At 22.7% G+C, this 19,090-nt stretch overlaps 2 protein-coding genes across 2 annotated transcripts; one reads left to right on the top strand and one right to left on the bottom strand.

The window, feature by feature from the left end:
* Nucleotides 1-4,140: 4,140 nt before the first annotated feature.
* Nucleotides 4,141-15,225, top strand: LOC122502257 (transmembrane protein 205). Its single transcript, XM_043612203.1, has 4 exons — nt 4,141-4,694; nt 11,548-11,738; nt 12,282-12,445; nt 13,898-15,225. The coding sequence occupies exons 1-4, from the start codon at nt 4,381-4,383 to the stop codon at nt 14,183-14,185; spliced, it is 957 nt and encodes a 318-aa protein (XP_043468138.1). The 5' UTR covers nt 4,141-4,380; the 3' UTR covers nt 14,186-15,225.
* A 922-nt stretch (nt 15,226-16,147) lies between these two features.
* LOC122502252 (ankyrin repeat and BTB/POZ domain-containing protein BTBD11-B-like) lies at nt 16,148-18,898 on the bottom strand. The gene is made up of 4 exons (XM_043612199.1): nt 18,445-18,898; nt 17,546-17,677; nt 16,726-17,426; nt 16,148-16,632 (listed from the first exon to the last, which is right to left on the bottom strand). The coding sequence occupies exons 2-4, from the start codon at nt 17,675-17,677 to the stop codon at nt 16,245-16,247; spliced, it is 1,221 nt and encodes a 406-aa protein (XP_043468134.1). The 5' UTR covers nt 18,445-18,898; the 3' UTR covers nt 16,148-16,244.
* Between the last annotated feature and the right edge of the window lie 192 nt (nt 18,899-19,090).

Here is a 19,090-nt window from a genome sequence, read left to right as displayed (position 1 = left end):
ATAATTTACGCATCTGTGAAAATATTTTGAATGACGTATTTTAAAATTTAAACTAAGCAAAAGAAATCAAAAACTTACGTACATACGTAATAATTGACGTGCTTGTATGCTCATAGGTATAGATCAACGTGGGTATTTTCGTTCACAAAAATCAACTATTGATGTCGTCGATTATTGACCCAATTTTGAAATATATACGTGCATTTCTTGAAGTATTCATTTCTACCTAACTTTAACATTTTTGAAGGTTATATTTTCGGTTGACCTACGTGAATCCTGACCTACAATTATTTCAGTTTATTTATGTTATTTATTTAATGTAATTTATTTGTTATTTCTTCATTTGTCTTCAACTGTAATTATTGTTCTAAATTTTAAGGTTATTTGTAATTGTAAATTATTTAAAAAATTTTATAATAAAATTCTTGATACAAATTAAGTTATTTTCAAAAATTTTAATATTCTTTGGAAGAATTCAATTATTTTTATAAACAGTAAAATCCATCGCAGGAATTCAATTATTTACAAAACAATTTTAATTTCTGGGAATTTGTTTTCGATTTTTTTTTTTTTTGAAAGTAAATATTGTTTTTCTTTTATTATTCTATTTTTTTTTGTTCATGACACTTAAACTATTGTAAAATAGAAGAGCTTGTAACTTATCAATAAAATAGTAAATATTATGCTCTTAAAAATTTTGTTATTTCTTTGACTTCTGATATAATGGCCTTATAAAGATAATTCATACACGTGTTTTCAAGGGCCGGAGTTATAATAAATTCCTTCAATGTATTACTTTTATGTTATTCAATAAATATGACGAATTTATTTGTTTGATATGTGCGCGCACGATTTAATAAAACAATTTATTTACATAATAGGCTAATTAGAGACGAAATTATGCAAAGATTATGCAATGTGACCAGACATATTACATATTCCATATCAAAACTTAAAGTAAAATTTTAAAAAATAAAATAAATTTTCTAATGCTTTATATAAAGGAAAATGATATTGTTTCACTCGCAGTGACAACTATAGACTTTTTATTTGTTTTAAATAAATTTTATTTAATTTAAATAATAAAGTATTTGGTTGAAATAAAATTTATGTTTAATAGTTAATAGTTTATTTATATGTTAATAGTTTAATAGTAATTAACTTTTTAAGTTTAGAGTTATAAGTGGTTTGACCCAAAGGTTGTAAAGCACTTACAATTTAATGAGTTTTAAATGATTTTTTTAATGAAAGTTTTCAAAATGGATTAATAGAGGTTTCAATGCATGCTTGTTTTTTTTATATAAGAGGGACATGCATTATTGGACAGTTTACACCAATATTTAAAATTCATTAATTTCTAATAGTTAGAAAGAATTATCTACGTAGAAAAATGAAGAATAGTAAAAATCTACTACGTGCAGGTTACCACGTAGACCCTATTTATGAGCGTGGGCCCTAATCTCGGAACTTTAAAAATCTACTCTTTCTAAAGAAGGAGAAAGTAGGTACCTAAATTTTCAAGAACTTTTAAAGGGCATTTCAGGTACTCATGTTAAAGAATATTTGCCTGGTATTTCGAAACGAAAACATCTATACGCAAATAGAAAAAAAAGAAGCGTGTCACATTTCATTTTTCTAAATGTTATTTTTTTTTTTAATAACAGACTTCGCACTCGATAATTAATTTTAAAACAGTAGCTTTTAAACTTAAAAACGTAGTAAAAAAGTGTCTATCGAAAAATTAAACTTGACGACTAAAAAAACACCTTTTTGAAACTTCACAAAACTGACAAAAATTTCCATTCTATATTTTATTTTCCCGACTTTTTCCTAATTTTCATGAAAAATATTAACTATTTTCTTATCCAGCTAATAAATTCAATTCCTGCAACGAATTTTATTATTCGTAAAAGAATTTCAATATTTATAAAAATAATTTAATTATTCTTGCAAACGATTTTAGAAAAGTTTTTTAAATAATTCATTTCTTTCGACTAATTTTATGCAAATTCTAATTCAAATAATTGAATTCCTGAGAAATTTTTATTATTCATGAAAATAATTGAATTCTTACGGAGATTTTTACAATAAATTTTCAAAATAATTGGACTTTTTTTAAAGTAATTAAATTTTATAAAGAATTCAATTAAAATTTTTGAGAATAATTGAATGTGTCTGTGTGGCATTTTATTAAATTTTTTTGAAATTAATTGAATTCTTGAAAAGCATTTGATTATTTATGAAAATAATTGAATTCTTGTGAACGTTTTTATTAGAATTTTTCAAAATAATTTAATTTCCAAGAAAAAATTTTCTACTTTTAGAAATAATTAAATTTTTCTGATGAATATTGTTATTTATGAAAATAATTGAATTATGCAAAGAATTTCATTCAAATTCCTCAAAATAATTGAATTTTCGGGAATAATTTTATTATTTATCAACCAAATTGAATTCTTTCAACGAATTATTTATGTAAATAATTGAATTCTTGGGAAGAATTTTATTAAAATCTAAAAGAAAAATTGAATGATTTTAAAAGAATTTAATTAAAATTGTATTTAAAATAATTGATTTTTTTCGAACAATTTTTTATATTTAAAAATAATTGAATTCCTGTGAAAAATTCTAATATTTTCGTAAATAATTGAATTCTATCAAAGAATTTCAAAAAAACGTTTTTTTTATAAATAATCGATTTTTTCAAGGAATTGAAATTAAATTTTTAAAAATAATTACATTTTTTTGATCAACTCCTGTTAAATTGTATTAAAAATAATTGATATCCTGCGATGAATTTTATTATTTATGAAAATAATTGAATTCTTGGGAAGAATTTTATTAAAATCTAAAATAATAATTGAATTATTTTTAAAAAATTTAATTAAAATTGTATTTAAAATAATTAATTTCATTCGAAAAATTTTTTAAAAATATTTAAAAATAATTGTATTCCTGTGAAAAATAATTGAATTCTTCCAAAGAATTTCAAAAAAACGTTTTTTTAAATAATTGATTTTTTCTGCAAGGATTTGAAATTAAATTTTTAAGAATATTACATTTTTTTTTATCAATTCCTGTAAAAATTGTATCAAAAATAATTGAAATCCTTCGATGAATTTTATTATTTATGAAAATAATTGAACAGTTGTAAAGAATTTTATTAAAATTTTCAAAAAGAATTGAATTTCGATGAAAAGTTTTGTTATTTTTGAAAATAATTGAATTCTTCAAAAGAATTTTATAAACATCGTTTTAAATTTAATTAATTTTTTCGAAATATAATAAATATTATGAAAATTTTATTTTAATATAATTGAAGTCTTTTGGAAAACTTTATTTATGAAAATAATTGAATTTTGGATGAATTTTATCAATTTTTTTTTGCTATAATTGAATTCCTTTTGCTTTTTACAAAAGTACTAGAGTATTGAAAATAATTGAATTTCGAATATTTTTTGGAAATATAATTGATTCTTAAATAAAAGATGTTTAAATTTATTTGTTAGGCCTAATGGCGTAAGCCATTAGGCCTAAAAAATGAATTTAAACATCTTTTATTTATATAATTTATGTTTTTCAAAAATATTGAATTAAATATTATTTTTTAAAACTTTAAAATTAAAAAAAAAAATAACGGTCTGAGAGACCGAGTAGACTGTCCGAACTTCGGACAGCAGAATTTATAGCGCCTATAATTCAAACGCTAAAAAAGAAATGATAAAATGTACCTATATGTATACTTATTTCAAAGAGGAAAATTTACTAATTTTTGAGAAAAAATAAGTATATTTTCTAGCAATGGAAATAAATATTCTTCGAAAAATATATGAAATTGATTTAAATGAAATATTCTTAGAAATGATTTTGTCAATATTAAAATGTTATCAATTATTTTCTTCTGAACTCCTCTTTGACGATTTCTAAATAGAGAAAATTGTTTTTCTTAAAAAACTTTTTTGTTCGGCACGTAAGCAATTTATACTCCCACTACAATATAATATGAAAATTTCTTAACTATTATTGCTGGTCCCCCCCCCTCTCTCTCTCTCTCTCGCTCGGTCGTCGAACGAAAGTGCCAGTGGTGGGAGTAATTTTGCACATATTCTGCCTACGTGCCGAACTGTACCGAACTGATGTACGCTTGCGTCTGAACTCACCTTTAAACAAGTGCACCGGCCCGAATCGGCACACACATTCGACACGAGTTAGTGGTGGTTTTTACATTATCATTCTGACATTCTCACTCCTCTTCTCACTGTCTCAATTTCTTCAGTTCAGTTCGCGAAGTAATTCGATTGCCAACGGATCGTGAGTGTCTTTTTGGCGAGTTTGATATTATATCGAGTTGAAGAAAAAAAAAAAAAAAATTTTTGCACCATGTGCGTTCGTACAGTAACCGGAAATGAAACGGACGCATTGCCGTCAAATTTGACAGTTTATAAAGAAGTGAAACATGAGGAGGCTAAGAAACCGGATAAATTATTAAAAGCAAAAGAGAAATTTATCAAATTGCATGATGATATGATTGTTCGCGAGAGAAAACAGAGAAGTGACATTCAACAAGAATATAATAGCGCTAATAATTTTTTGTCAACTGAAGGTGTTTCGTTTAAATTCACTGTTAAATTTAGAACATTGTACGATAAATTTTGCAGTTGCTCTGAAGCTTGGAAACACACAAAAACACATAGGTACGATATTAATGAATAATTTATTTATTTATAATTCATTATATTAATTAAATATTTATTTTAAGAAAATTTATTTCATATTAGACATGTAGTCGGTTTGCTTGTATCAAATGAATATTTTTCCACTGGACACAATATTCAATTATATTCATTAATTTATTTTAATTTTCATAATTAAAAAAAAATTTTTTGGAGCAGAGGAACCAAAGTTAATTATTTGTTAACTAATATTGTTTATAACAATTTAAAAAAATTATTTTACAAAATAAAAAGAAATGCTCTTAAAAGTCAATTAATTTCTGTTTCATCAATTTTTGCTATTATTATTTATAAAATATCAAAACTTAATAATTATTATAACTTTCCCTGTATAAATAATAATAATAATAATAATAATAATAAGTAATTGTTTATTTCAAGCAAATATTTTTATAATTTTTAATAATTTCTACAACTAATTAAATGAAATATAAATTTTTAAATTTTTAATAGTTGACCACATTTCGGCATAATATAAAGTTTTTAAATTTAATTCTAAAGTCATAAAAATAGTGAAAAAGATAAAATAATTATATCGATAAATAAGAAGTATCATAGCCTAGTGGTCAGTGCGTTATACTTTAGGAGCAAAGGTAATAGGTTCGATTCCCTTCAATGTTTAGTTTTATTTCAGCAATTCCGCAGTAAAAAATTTTAAATTTCATAATTTTTCTATTATAATGACAAATAAAATAAATATATATTCTTAATATATACATATAAAATATTATTTTTATATTAACACTATACAAGTTCTAATATTTAAGTACTTTCTTTGAGGGTAATAAAGATTATAATACTGGCCCAATGGGTGGGGGAATCCACGCTTCTCAGTTCCCTCCCCACCGAAAGATGCTCAGGCTTTAAATAAGGCGGGAAACAACTCTGGTGAATCCCCTCTTTAAAAAAGTGAATTAGAATATTATACGAGAATGAAAAAAAATAATGATTCATATTATTTTAGCCGACATCCTCTTATTATCTAATCTATATTTATTATACTATATTAAACCCCTATGTTAACTGTTAATAATATTATATAAATTATATTTGTAAAATAAATATAAAATTTATAATAATTTTTGGTATTGTTATTATTTTTATGTTAATAATTATAATATGTATGGAATTAATTCATCAAAGTTAAAAAAATACGATCTACCGTTTTTTTTTTAATTTTGCACATTATTTTATATTATATTATATTATTATATATATTATATTTATATTTTGCTCATTATTTTATATAATCTCCTTTAAAAAAAAGAAATTTTAAATTTCGAATTTTTGAAGAAAAAAAGGAAAATTTATTCTATTTTATGTTTGTCTACGTGATATCAATCATTAAATACATATTTAAGCAGTCTCAATTTATTTATCATGTAATAAAATTTTTTATGACTAACAAGTACTTCTACTATGAAAAAAAAATTTTTTGTAAAAATTTCTCCATCATTTTAATTGATTTACAGTTTTAAAATTTTACAGTTTATGCAAGAGTGCAGTGCGGCGTTTATGCATATATATTTGTATACTTGTTCAGCTTGACCTTGATCAAGCACATATATATCGTGTAAGCGTCCTCTGAAACAAAGTGTCGCTTTCAGGTATCACACGTATGCAAACATCGTTTAAATATTTTTTGTCTCATCAAAAATTCGAAAATTACTCTTTTTTTATTACATTTTTCTGTTAATATTATATACTATGAATAATATTATTTTTAATAATAATAATAATAATTTAAAAATAATAATAAAATAAGATTAAAAGAAAAAGAAAAATTGTTAAAAATTTTTTTTTTAAATTCTATTGAACGTTATATTAATTATACTAGGAAAAGATTAGAGACATTTATATCAATATAAGGATTAAAAAATTCATACAAATTAAACAAAAAATTAATTTCTGATAAGCCACCATATAAATATGATAAAATTATGTAAATAAATTCTTGGAATAATTTTCTATTATATACAACAGATTTTTCACAACAACAAAAAAATGAAAAAATTACTTAAGTATTGAATAAATAATTAAATAGAACACATTAAAAATTATTTAAACATTGATAAGGTTTTTACAATACCGCATATAATGTATTTATCTGCTATATATACTGTATAAAAACTCGGCTTTAATATAAATGCCTCATGTTTCATTAAAAACTTAAACTCAAGACAGTTGTGTTTTTTAAATAAATATAAACCATATCACGATTGTATAAGTCATTTCTAATAATTAATTGTATTTTTTTCTTCTTTTTGTTCTATTTAAATTAGTGTAATAAGCCAACGGCCTAGAGGTCATTGAACTCGTTTAATTCTTTAATTTAATATTTTTATTATTTTTATATCGCTGCCACGAATAAAATATAAATATTTTTAGAAAAAAATCAAATTATTGACAATTTTTATTTAATAATGAAAACATAATTAGTAAGTACAATGCATTCGTTATTATATGTATTTTTAATTTTAAATGACTTATAATACAGTAATTTTCCGATAATCAAACTTTCGATAAATTGATTTTGTGCCGTTAGAAAAAAATTTTGATACTAAAAATATTCGATAAAATATATAAAACTTAAATAAAAATAATAAAAAAAATAAAAATAAAATAAAAAATTACAATAATTATGACAAATAAACATCTTTAACCGTATAAGGCCTTTTAAATAATTAAACAATTAAATTATGACGGTTCAACTATAACAACAATAAATAATAATGTAATTTTTTTTTTTTTTTTTTTTTTTATAATAATAAATAACAAATAAGTAAATATAAAAGTATATATAATATAAAAAATACAGATAGCATGTAATGTTCAATATAGAACATAATATAACTAATTACTAATTAGTAAAGAGAATCTCCTTTTTCGAACAATTTAATTCGCTATCTGCTGATATTTGTCGAGAACGATCATCTCGTTTATTTTTAATTAAGTGTCAAATGGTATCTTAATTCTTTTTCCTCTTTTTTTAATATCAATGAACAAAAATTACAAAAAATTACAAAAAATGCTAAATTTTAAATTTTTCAAATATTTTTTTTTCTTTTTTTTTTTAACAAGTTGCAAATTTAAAAGAAAAATTTACTAACCGTATAAAAGTAGAGTGTTAAATACGTTAAGTGTTCTAAAACAAATGACGAGAGAGGAATTTTAGAAACAGTTTTTAATTATGAATACATATTCGTAAACCGTGCGTCAATGTAAGGCGTTAAATTTTTTTTTTCTTTCAATGCAGCTCTAATTCTTCATTGACTAGGTATTGCTCTAAAAAATACGTCAATTCATAATTCATTATACGAACTTCTTTTATGGCTCATGGTTGTGTTTGAATAATGATAACAATACGTTTTTGAATGAAATAGCAATTTATTCATATTGCAAATACGTTGTTATTAAGATTATTTATTTTATTTTAATTCCCTATTATTAATATAATATAATTTATTATTATTTGTATTTTTTTTTGTCGTTACCTATAAAAAAAAAGAAAAAAAAATATTATTGTCATTATTAATATTAATATTATTATTATTATCATTATTTACTATTATTATCATAATTTATTATTTTTTTTATTATTCATTAAAACTATTTATGATTTTTATTTATTTTAACTATCTTATATTTTAAAAAGGGGGTTCTGGTCAAACCGAGGGTTCTTTCCAATGTATTTTTTCGAATCATATTACATATTTTTATTAACTAAAATTTTTTTACATAAAAGGGAACATATTGAGAAGAAAATTTAAACAAAAAAAATTATTCAAATACAAATGTATATATATATAGTAGTGACAAGCCTAGGGGTCGTTAAAATCGGCGGGAGCTCTGGGGACAATAAAAATCACCTAAAACATAAATACCAAGAATTTTTTGTTAAAATATGATCGTAAAATGCGGATGAATCTCAATTTGCAAAGAAAAAATTTTTTTTTGCAAAAATATGACAAAGAAGTGATAAAAAAAAGTGATAAAGAATTTTGTCATTTATTTTGCTCCAACTTCTTTTTTATAATAAAAATTCATAAATATTCGAGGTTTATCCGCATTTAACGATCATATAATTCTAACCAAAAATTGTTGGGATTTATGTTTTAGATGATTTTCGTAGACTAATAACTTTTATGCGTATTTTATGAGTATGAAATTGAACCAGATTCTTTCTAAATTAGAAAACAGATTTTTTAAAAATAATTTTTTTTTCTGAAAGCTAACAATTTTTGTTAATGTATAAATAATGTGCAAATTTAAACTGAAGCATTTTTGACTCAATTTGTAATATTATACATAGTTCAAAATGCCAACAAATCTGCAAACAATAAATTAGGTCACGTTAGCAAGATGCTACTTTGTCACGCTTAATTGACCTTATAACACATTATTTTGAATAAAAGGAGAATGATAATTGACCTTCTTCGATATTGCAGACAAATGTGTACATTATTCTTATATTATTTGATTTTAATTTATAATTATGAATTATGGAAAGAAAATAGCTAGGGTATTGTACAATAGAAATAAGCTATATTTAATAAAAACTTTTTTGTACTTATAATAAAAGTTGTCAAATGGATACAATATAATTAAAATTTTATAGAAATATGATTAATTTGTAAATTTTGTTTCTCAGGCAGACACTTCATTTATTCATTTATGAATTACAATTAAATTTACATTATTCTAAAAATTATTCTCTAAATTTGATTAGATGATTAGATTAATATTTAAGATGTGATTAAATTCACATTATTCTATAAAAATTACTCTCTAAATCTGAATTAGTTTTTTTTTCTTTTATTAGTTTTATACAAAACAACATTTTACTATAGTTTTAAGCCAGAAAATTTAAATTTTTACTTTAACTTTTCAAGTGGATTTACTATTTCAAAAACAAAAATTTAGTCAAATTTTACTACTAAATCAGTAAAAACTACTAGTTATTAGTAAAATGTATTATTTCAAAGGTAAAAAGTGAGTCACTAATTTAAATTAATAAATTTTAGTAAATAAATTTTAATTAATAAACTTAATTTAGATAAATAAATTTTAGTAAATAAATTTTAACTAATAAACTTAATTTAAATTAATAAATTTTAGTTAATAAACATTTTTGCTAGTTGAAATTTATAGAGTTCTATATAAATTATAATTAAAACAATTTAATCACTGTTTACCTATGCGTTAAATTTTAAAAAAATTGTGTAATTATTTTGTTACCCATTTATGGTCTAATGACTCGACTGCGGAAATTGTAAAATAAATAAATCTGAAAATTATACAATAAAATTGATATAAATATTATAAAATTTATCAATTGTATAATAAAAGTATAAATGTATTATGTTACTTTTTATTATACACAACATGATAAAATTTTTGGAAAATTTTATGAAACACTTAATACTTACATTATATACCAATACACATCAGTGTTAAATGAATTTAAATTTTAAAATCGGGTTTAAGACTTAAGATCATAGTAAATAATCGTCTTTGTATCATTTTGAAAAGTCATTCTTTGTTTTGCAAATTGAAACTGTAGGTTGCGTGCCATCTCGCACGGTTTGATAAATGGCTGCTTCTGATCCCTAATATATAGAATGCATATGCCAATGTACGTGGGTATGAATATATCAACAGGTATTTGACCTATATGTAAAGGGGTCTGTCATCAATCAATGTAAATGTCCCGAGATTTATCATTTTTATTTCTTTTTTCAATTGATATATTAAAACCCATCGTTATACCTTCTCAAGCATCGTATTACGAAAAATATTCAATAAATTTTGCTTTTTGGCGAATAACTTGAAGATATTTATACTTTTGCACCTCACTGCCCTTCCTCGTCATATTTTAATATATTTAATATATTTTATATATTTCAATAATATTACATATATTTTATATATTTCAATATATTTAATATATTTTATATATTTTAATATATTTCAATATATTTTATATATTTAGGGCCAGTTTCACCAACACCGATTAAAAGTTAATCAATGATTTTCGCTTTGTGTAATTTAAAGAATAAAAAGGCAAATCCCGAGTGGAAGAGTTCGGAACTATAAGGCCGATTTTACAATTTTGGTAATAGGACGATTGAACAGGGTTGGGAAGGTTGATTCCAGAATGGGGCTTGTTTTTATTTAAAAATTGTAAACTCACCTTTAATCCTCGACGCGAATTACAACTCTTCCATTAGGGATTCCCATATTTCTAAACTATTAAAATCTTGAAACTAAAAAAAAATAGTAATGATGGTAAAAAACTGTTTTATACAATATTGTAAACCTTTCTATTAAAACCTGTTTTTATTAAATTATTAAAAACAATTTTTTTTAATAAAATTTACGAACCATTTAATAGTCTGACTATAAAATTTTATCCAGACTTTTCCTTCAAGATAACAAGAATAATTCTTTCATCTTCAATAATCTCAAATGATTCAATTTCGAAATTATTTTATTACATCTTATACGTTTGTAAAAATTTAAAAATAAGATTCCTTATTTTATATCTTAACTTTTATAAGAAATCATCTATAACATCAAGAACGTGAACGCAAATTATATTCGAAAAAAGTCGGAGTAATGGGAAAATTTAACATTTAAATATCGATAAAACAAAATTAACCGTTATAGGCCCTGGTATTATTTATTATATATAAAACGGTTCAAGAAATAAATATTTAAAGTGAATAAAGTAATAATATGTATATGATTATTATTTCAGAAATTTTTATTTTTACAGAATAAATAGAAAAAAAAATTTTTTTTTCTGTTTCAGAATTATAGTATCTAGCGCTCAATTAGCACACTTGATTACGATACTTTCGGTTCTTAGTGTAGCATCAGCAGTTTTTCCAAAAAATGGACGAACAACGGCTGGTCAACAACAATCGACATTATTATCATTTCTTTATCTATCGTCATTTATAGTACACTTAGGATCACAAATTTGGATGACTTTCGTCTCCGGTAAGAATTTTTTTATGTTTATTAATTCTTGACTTTTATTTTATATCAAATCTATATCTTTACAAATATAAGCCTGTAAAAATCTTTACAAACTTATTAAAAACAAAAAATTATTTCTATTCTTGAAATTAGTGACCGATTATTATTTAAATGTTTTTGAGTATAAAAGGCTTAGCGGTCTTGTTTTTTTTAAATGTAAGAATTCACTTTTTAAAAATTTTGTTAATAAAAATATAATTATAATTTTGTTAACAAAATTTAAAAAAATTTAATTTTTATTAACAAAATTTTTAAAAAAGTGAATTCTTACATTTTAAAAAAAACACGACCGTTAAGCCTTTTACTGAAAAATATTTAAATAATTATTTGAAACTACAAAAATCTGATTTTAGATTCGTAAGTAATTAAAATGTTACTAATAAGTTTTTAGAGTAACTCTGACCACTTTTCTTTCAATCGGTCATTTTGGTTCGGCCATTTTGAATTTCGAAAGATTCGAAATAGGATTAAATTAATTGCTAAAGTTTTGTTTTCTTTTTGCAGGATTATCGCTGTATTTCGCATTACCACGTCACACCTTCAGCGAAATTCAACGTGTTCTTTTTCCAAGATATTTTACAATAAATGCGTGCATGAGTTTCATAACCCTTCTCATTTTCGTTAGTCGTCATCCTGCACATTCTTGGGATTTCGAGTTGAAAGTACAGGTCAGTTAATTTTTTATATAATAGAAATTGTGTTTTTTTTTTAATTTTTTGATAAAGTTGAGAAAATAACAAAAAAAGGAGGCAAGAAAGTATATTTTAATAAATTCCCATTTTGGAAACGACGATCATTTAACGAACTCTTGCGAAATGTTTGTCTAGAGATTTCTGCTGATCATTCCATATCTTAAGAATCGCAGTGCAAAATGAAATTGTCTCACAAATTTGTGCAATCGTATTTCAATTGCCTTTCAGTGAATGATAATGCTGTTTTAATAAATGAATTTCTATTTTCGAAGTAAATTTCTTCTATTTTCAAATTAAATTTTACATTTCCGATGTAAACTTCAGAAACTAAATTTAAATTTACTAAGGCCGAATAGTAAAATTTATTTCGGATTTAGTAAAAATTGTTAGAAATTTTTAAACTAAAGTTTAAGATTTTTAAAAAGTAACTTTGCAATTCTTTTTCACTTTGCATGAAAAGTATAAATATATTTTTCATCTAAATATAAATATAATACAAAACTAATTTAGAGTTTATAATCAAATGCGATTTACATGAAAATTATTTTTAAATAACATTATCTTGCGCACGAAAGGAAATTAACTGAAATTATATATTACGAGATGATAACTTGTACTGATTTTTAAGATAAAGAATCATTGCCTTGACTTTGGAAAAAAAATTGGAAGGCGTCATCGATTTGTCAAAAATTCTCCTGAACGATAAGAATTTTAATTTAGTAAATTTTATTTTAGTAAATTTTTTAATTTAGTAAATTTTATTTTAGTAAATTTTTTAATTTAGTAAATTTTAATCTAGTAAATTATATTTTAGTAAATTTTAATTTAGTAAATTTTAATTAAATATACATATTAATTTAGTAAATATTAATTGAGTAAATTTTAATTCAGTAAATTTTATTTTAGCAAATTTGAATTCAAGGGACTCTTTAATTCACTTATTCAATTTTTGTAATAAATTCTTCTAAATATTTAACGATGTCTTCAATTAATTTTATATTCTTTCACTAATTTCAAATCTACTAAATAAATTAAAATTTAAATCCACTCGAATACATTTGATTCTTATGAAATTTTTAACAATTTAAATTTCATTTTTCTAATTCATAATTATTAGATTAAAATTTATTCTCGACTTTTATTTATCGTTGAATTAAATCGTGATATTACTTCAATTCATATAATTTTTATATTGATTTATTCTTTCAATTAATTCAGATTGTAATTTCATTCATTTTTTTTTTATTCGCGATAAGAGATAAAAGAACATTTACAAATTTAAAAGTGCGGGGAATTTTAATATAATTTCTATCTACATTTCGCTTTATAATAAATTTTTTCAAAAATCTAAGTTTTTTTGTAAATTGGTATTTAGTAAAATTATTCATTAAATAATTTCTAAATAATAATTTTAATGTTCTTTTTCAGGTTTTTGGAATGGTTTCAGCATTTTTCTTGGAACTAATGATTCGTTTGTACATGACACCAATTCTCCTGCGTCTCATTGTTCAAAAGACATCAATAGAAGCGACCGCAAAAGTTGGCAGTGAAATTGGACATCACAATTTTGGTGTTTTAAAGCACTGTCCACATTATTTGAAAATTTACAAAACCTTCCGTCTGGTTCACAGTACAATTGCCGTTGGCAATTTGTGCACAATGGCATGCACTCTTCTACACTTATACTATATATCAAGCAAATTATGCATACTATAAATCTCATTAAAATTAGTTAATATCTAGCAATTAATTCATTTTTTATCAACACTTTATTTCATTAACTAGTTAACTAGTTAATGCAAATAATGCCGATAATATTATTAATACAAATACCTACAAGACTCACGTGTCTCCATTTTGTAGGTTTTCAATCATTTTTATTTCATTTTTTGACGAAAAAAAAATCATTTTGATACATTAAATATTAAATTATTATTGTAACGCACATTAAATATTAGGTTTTTCAAAAATTGAATTTTAAAACTTTTAAACATAATATTTTCTCGTTAATAAACGACTGTCTGCTTAAAAAGTTGTCAGGGTCAGATGGACCCACATATTTTAAATTATGACTTTCAAGAGTAGCGCACATGTCGCTTCCTATAGCAAAATTATTAAATCAATTCGAGGTAGTAAATTGTACTTAATATTAAATACACGAAATAAAATGCAATTAGTATCCAATAAAATTGTAATAATAATAATAGCAAACATTATTAAAAAAATAACAAAATAATAAAGTATAAAGTAACATGTTTGAAAAGTATTAAAACGATCTACGACAATCACAAATGAGCTACAGAATTAGATATAAGTATTTGAAATGATCTACGAAAATATTCAAGTATTACATATTTATAATAATTAATAATTCTAATAATAAAAAATAATAATTGATAATTTAAATTTAAATAATGTAATAATTGATAATGTCTGAAAAATATAAAAACTGCCTAATATTACGTTAAAAAATTATATTAAGACAAGTGCAAAAAGAAATTAGGAAAAATAATAATCAATTATTTCTATTACACTCGTATAATAAAATAGGAATTAAATTTAATTAGTTAAATGTGTAGTTTTAAGTTTTGTTTTGAGTGAAATATGATGTACTATTTATTTTGCAATCGAGAAAAAATGAATGTAACTTCTTTAATAATCGACTTGAATATACTATAATTATGTAATAGAAAAAATAATTTTAACTTTATTGTGAAATATATATGCGAAAAAATAAAACAAAACTAATTATTCAATTGAGTATAATTCGAAAATAAAAATTTTTTTCATTTCTTTAATTTTTGAAGTTTTTACATTTTTTTCAATTTCTGACCAAAAATTTCTTTTTAAATAATTTAAATCTTAAACAACTATATCATAAAATAAATAAATTATTTTAATGAATAATTTTACTTAAATATTTCAAAATTAATTCAATTTTAAAAGAGTTGCGTCTTACAATTTTCATAACTTAAATGAAATTCAAACGGTTTCAATTTGAAATTTTCGAAAATTTCAATTTTGAATAAATTTAATTATAAAGAACCTAGATTTTTGCAAAAAAATTTTAATAATTCAAAATCTTCTAAAATTACATATATATATTTAATTGATTATTAAAAATAATGGATTTATAGAAGAATTTTAGTTAAAAATACTAAAAAGAAAAAATTGAATTTTGAAGAAATTACAAATGATTGCAGAAATGCAATTATTTACATTAAAAGTAATAAAACAATTCTGACAAAATTCAATTATGTTCAAAATAGATTTCAGTTAAAAATTTAGATAATTGAATTTTAAAAGCATTAGAGGGTAAATTTTTAGAAATAATTGTATTTTGAAAAGGTTTCGGATGAAAATCTTTGAAAATTTGAATTTTTCATATTTTTAACTAACAATTCTGTGGGGAATTAATTTTTGTTGAGAAACAAATTCACAATTTTTAAAACAATGATTTCAAGAAATACAATTATTTTCAACAATTTTGATAAAATTCTTTACAAAAATTCAATTCAAACTTTTTCGAGAATTTTTTTTTTTTATTATAGAAAAAAAATGCAATTGTTAATCTTATAAAATTTATTAAAATTCGTCAAAGAAATTCAATTATTAAAAAAAATTTCGATAAAATTCTTTATAATAATTAAATTTAAAAAAATATATTTAATTATTCAATAAATTATTTATATTTTTATTTAAATAACTGAATTTTCGTACAATTTTCAAAAAAAAAAAAATGTATTTAATTAAAAATTAAAATCATCTTCAATCATCAATCTTCTTCAGGCTCTTTATAATCACTAATTGATTCATTCAATTCAATAAACTTAATTTCACAAAACTCAATCAAAACGTTTAGAATTTCGTAGAAAAAATTATTTTGACAATCAACAAACATTTCTAAAGAAAATGGAATTTTCTCTCCCATTTCTAGTTTAAAAATCATTCTCTTAACAATATATTGAGAACAATGTCTTAAAAGAAAAAAAGCATTGTACGTGTCTGCAAATTTGACGATATCGACTACATTCAAGTCAGTTAACTTTTCCGCCAAATATTTTTCAGTAAAATTTTTTAAATCCTCTATATTGTAATAATCTGCAGCTTTTAGAATTTGAAAAACATTTTGAGGAAATTTCACTTTTCCTGTATAAATGTACCTGTATGAAAAACAAAATTTTAGAAAAACAACTTTTTACTTATAAAATAATAATAAAAAAGATTAATAAATTTTAAAGAATAAAATATTGTACCTTAGAACTTCGTAAAAAACCTCTGGTTCCATGTCCTCAATCACTACAACATTCGTGAGAGCTTCTTTCATTTCACTCGAAAGCATTCTATCAAAAACAGGACTTTTTGCTGATAAAATCATTTTATGGCCTCGAAAAGTTTCTTCTCCGACAATAAAAGTTACGTCACTATATTTTTCATTATTTAAAAATGAATCAATTCCTTGAAAACAATTCGGATTCGTTTCAATCTTTTTCTCAAATGAAAGATTAATGGATTCAGTAATTACATAAGAATCCATCATCCATCTTCGTTCGAAAATTTCCTCCAACATACTTAAAACAACGAGTGGTTTACATTGTAGAATACAAAAATCAAGAACATCAATACCTCTCAAAATAAGAGACATACAATCTTCGAATAGCATCTTGGCGGAAAATTCTACCGACAATATTAAAAATTGACAAACATTTTCCGTAGTTATCAATTTTTCTATTTGAGTTTCGCAGTAATTTTTTAAATTTTTCATTTTCAAAATATCCGCTGCGGCAAGAATAACATCATATGAGCCGTGCTTTGGATATTCATTAGAGTACATGTAATGAAGAATGTTATTAAATGCTGTCGGTTCTATATCAATATCAAGGATATTAAGTTCCTTAATTTCTCCATCTTTTTGAAATAATTGATAAAAATAAGGACTTTCTTTCGCTAAAATAACCTATAAATATAAAAATGGATTCGAATGAGTGCTTAATTATAATTATAAGAATTTTTTTTATTTGCATTCAATAAATCAATAAAATGCCCGCAGAATTATTTATTCAAGTTGCGACTAACCTTATGAACACAAAATGGTTCTCCTCGAGTAATAATTTTAAAGTCGCTCAAAAATTCCAAGTTCGTATAAATTTTCGACTTCTCATATTCTTCATTAATCTTCGATGACAAACTCTCCTCGGCTTCTGACATCTATAAATTTAATAAAAATTTTAAATTTTCTTTATACTTTCTTCGTTCGTTCAAAGAAATTTTTCTTTGTACTTTTTTAATTTTGTAAAATCAAAACTAATTTTGTACTTAATAACTGAATTTTTTAAATTTTGATTATGAAATTAATTAAAAAATTTATATTTGAAAATAAAAAATTTTGTAATTTGCATAACAATAATAAATTGAATAAATAAATTGCTAATAATAATAAAATGTACAATCTATTTAAAGATAATAAAAAACAAAAGTATAAACAAAAGACAACTTCAGAGTGTGAGGGACAGAAAAAGTAAATGAATGAATGAAAGAACATTCAAATTATTATAGTTACCTAATTACCTAATTTACAATTAATTATATTTATGAAAATTTCCCTGAAAGTCAATTCTCATTTAGTGCCGTGCAAAACTGAAACGAAACTTTATTTCTTACTTATAGGTTAGGTGATCATAATTGTTTCCTTGTTTTACAAACTTTACAAATATGAAGAGATTGAAATTATAAAACTGTTGATTTATAAAAGGTTAATAATAATAGAAAGACAAAAGCTCAAAAATAGAAAATACTCTAAACAAAGACAAGCAAAAATAAACACTTGTTTTTTTACATCATTTTGCATTACAAATTATTCTGGTCAACAACAAAATACATCTCTTATGTTAGTTTCTACCGTTTAGAAATTAAATTTCATAAATTAATTTATTAATAAGAGAATGAAATAAATAACAATTAAGTGTACATAATACCTTGGTGCGTTTACTGCAATGAAACTCTTTTATTAAATAAATAATGAAAGAAAGAATGAAAGGTATCAGTTCACACTAAGTTGTAAAGGTGTTTCTACAATAGCATGCAAATGCATTTGTCGATGTTGTGACAGGTGCGACTTGATAGTTGACGACACAAGTTCAAATTTTCTTCGTTTGCCTCCGTTTAATTTATTTATTTATTTGCTTGTGTGTTTAAATTATTTATTTTTTAATATTTTGTGTAATGACAATGTTTTGTTTATTCATGAAATTTCCTTTGTGTGATTTTTGTGAATGGATTATATTTACGTTGTTATATTGACTCCAACTTCTATTGTTTTCTAACGTTTATGGGTTTTACGTAAAAATTAACAAATTTTATTTTTATGACGATTTGAAAAAGATTATGTAAACTATTTCACTGATTTATTTCGACTCCCTGAAGAGGAAACGGTAAAATTTCGAAACGTTGGAGAAAAAATGTACAATAACATTTGGTCCGAATGACTTTGTTTTTATTTATAATACCTTATAACCTACAAAGTTTGCTTCTTAGATCCATTTCTTCAAAGCACATCACATAGTGTTTTTCTTGACATTTTTCACCTTCAACCGAATTCGGTTGCTACTCGGTTTTCACAAT

Source organism: Leptopilina heterotoma, unplaced genomic scaffold (genome assembly GCF_015476425.1).
Source record: "Leptopilina heterotoma isolate Lh14 unplaced genomic scaffold, ASM1547642v1 Lhet_224, whole genome shotgun sequence".
Classification (NCBI taxonomy): domain Eukaryota; kingdom Metazoa; phylum Arthropoda; class Insecta; order Hymenoptera; family Figitidae; genus Leptopilina; species Leptopilina heterotoma.
This window is presented reverse-complemented; position numbering and strand designations above follow the sequence as displayed.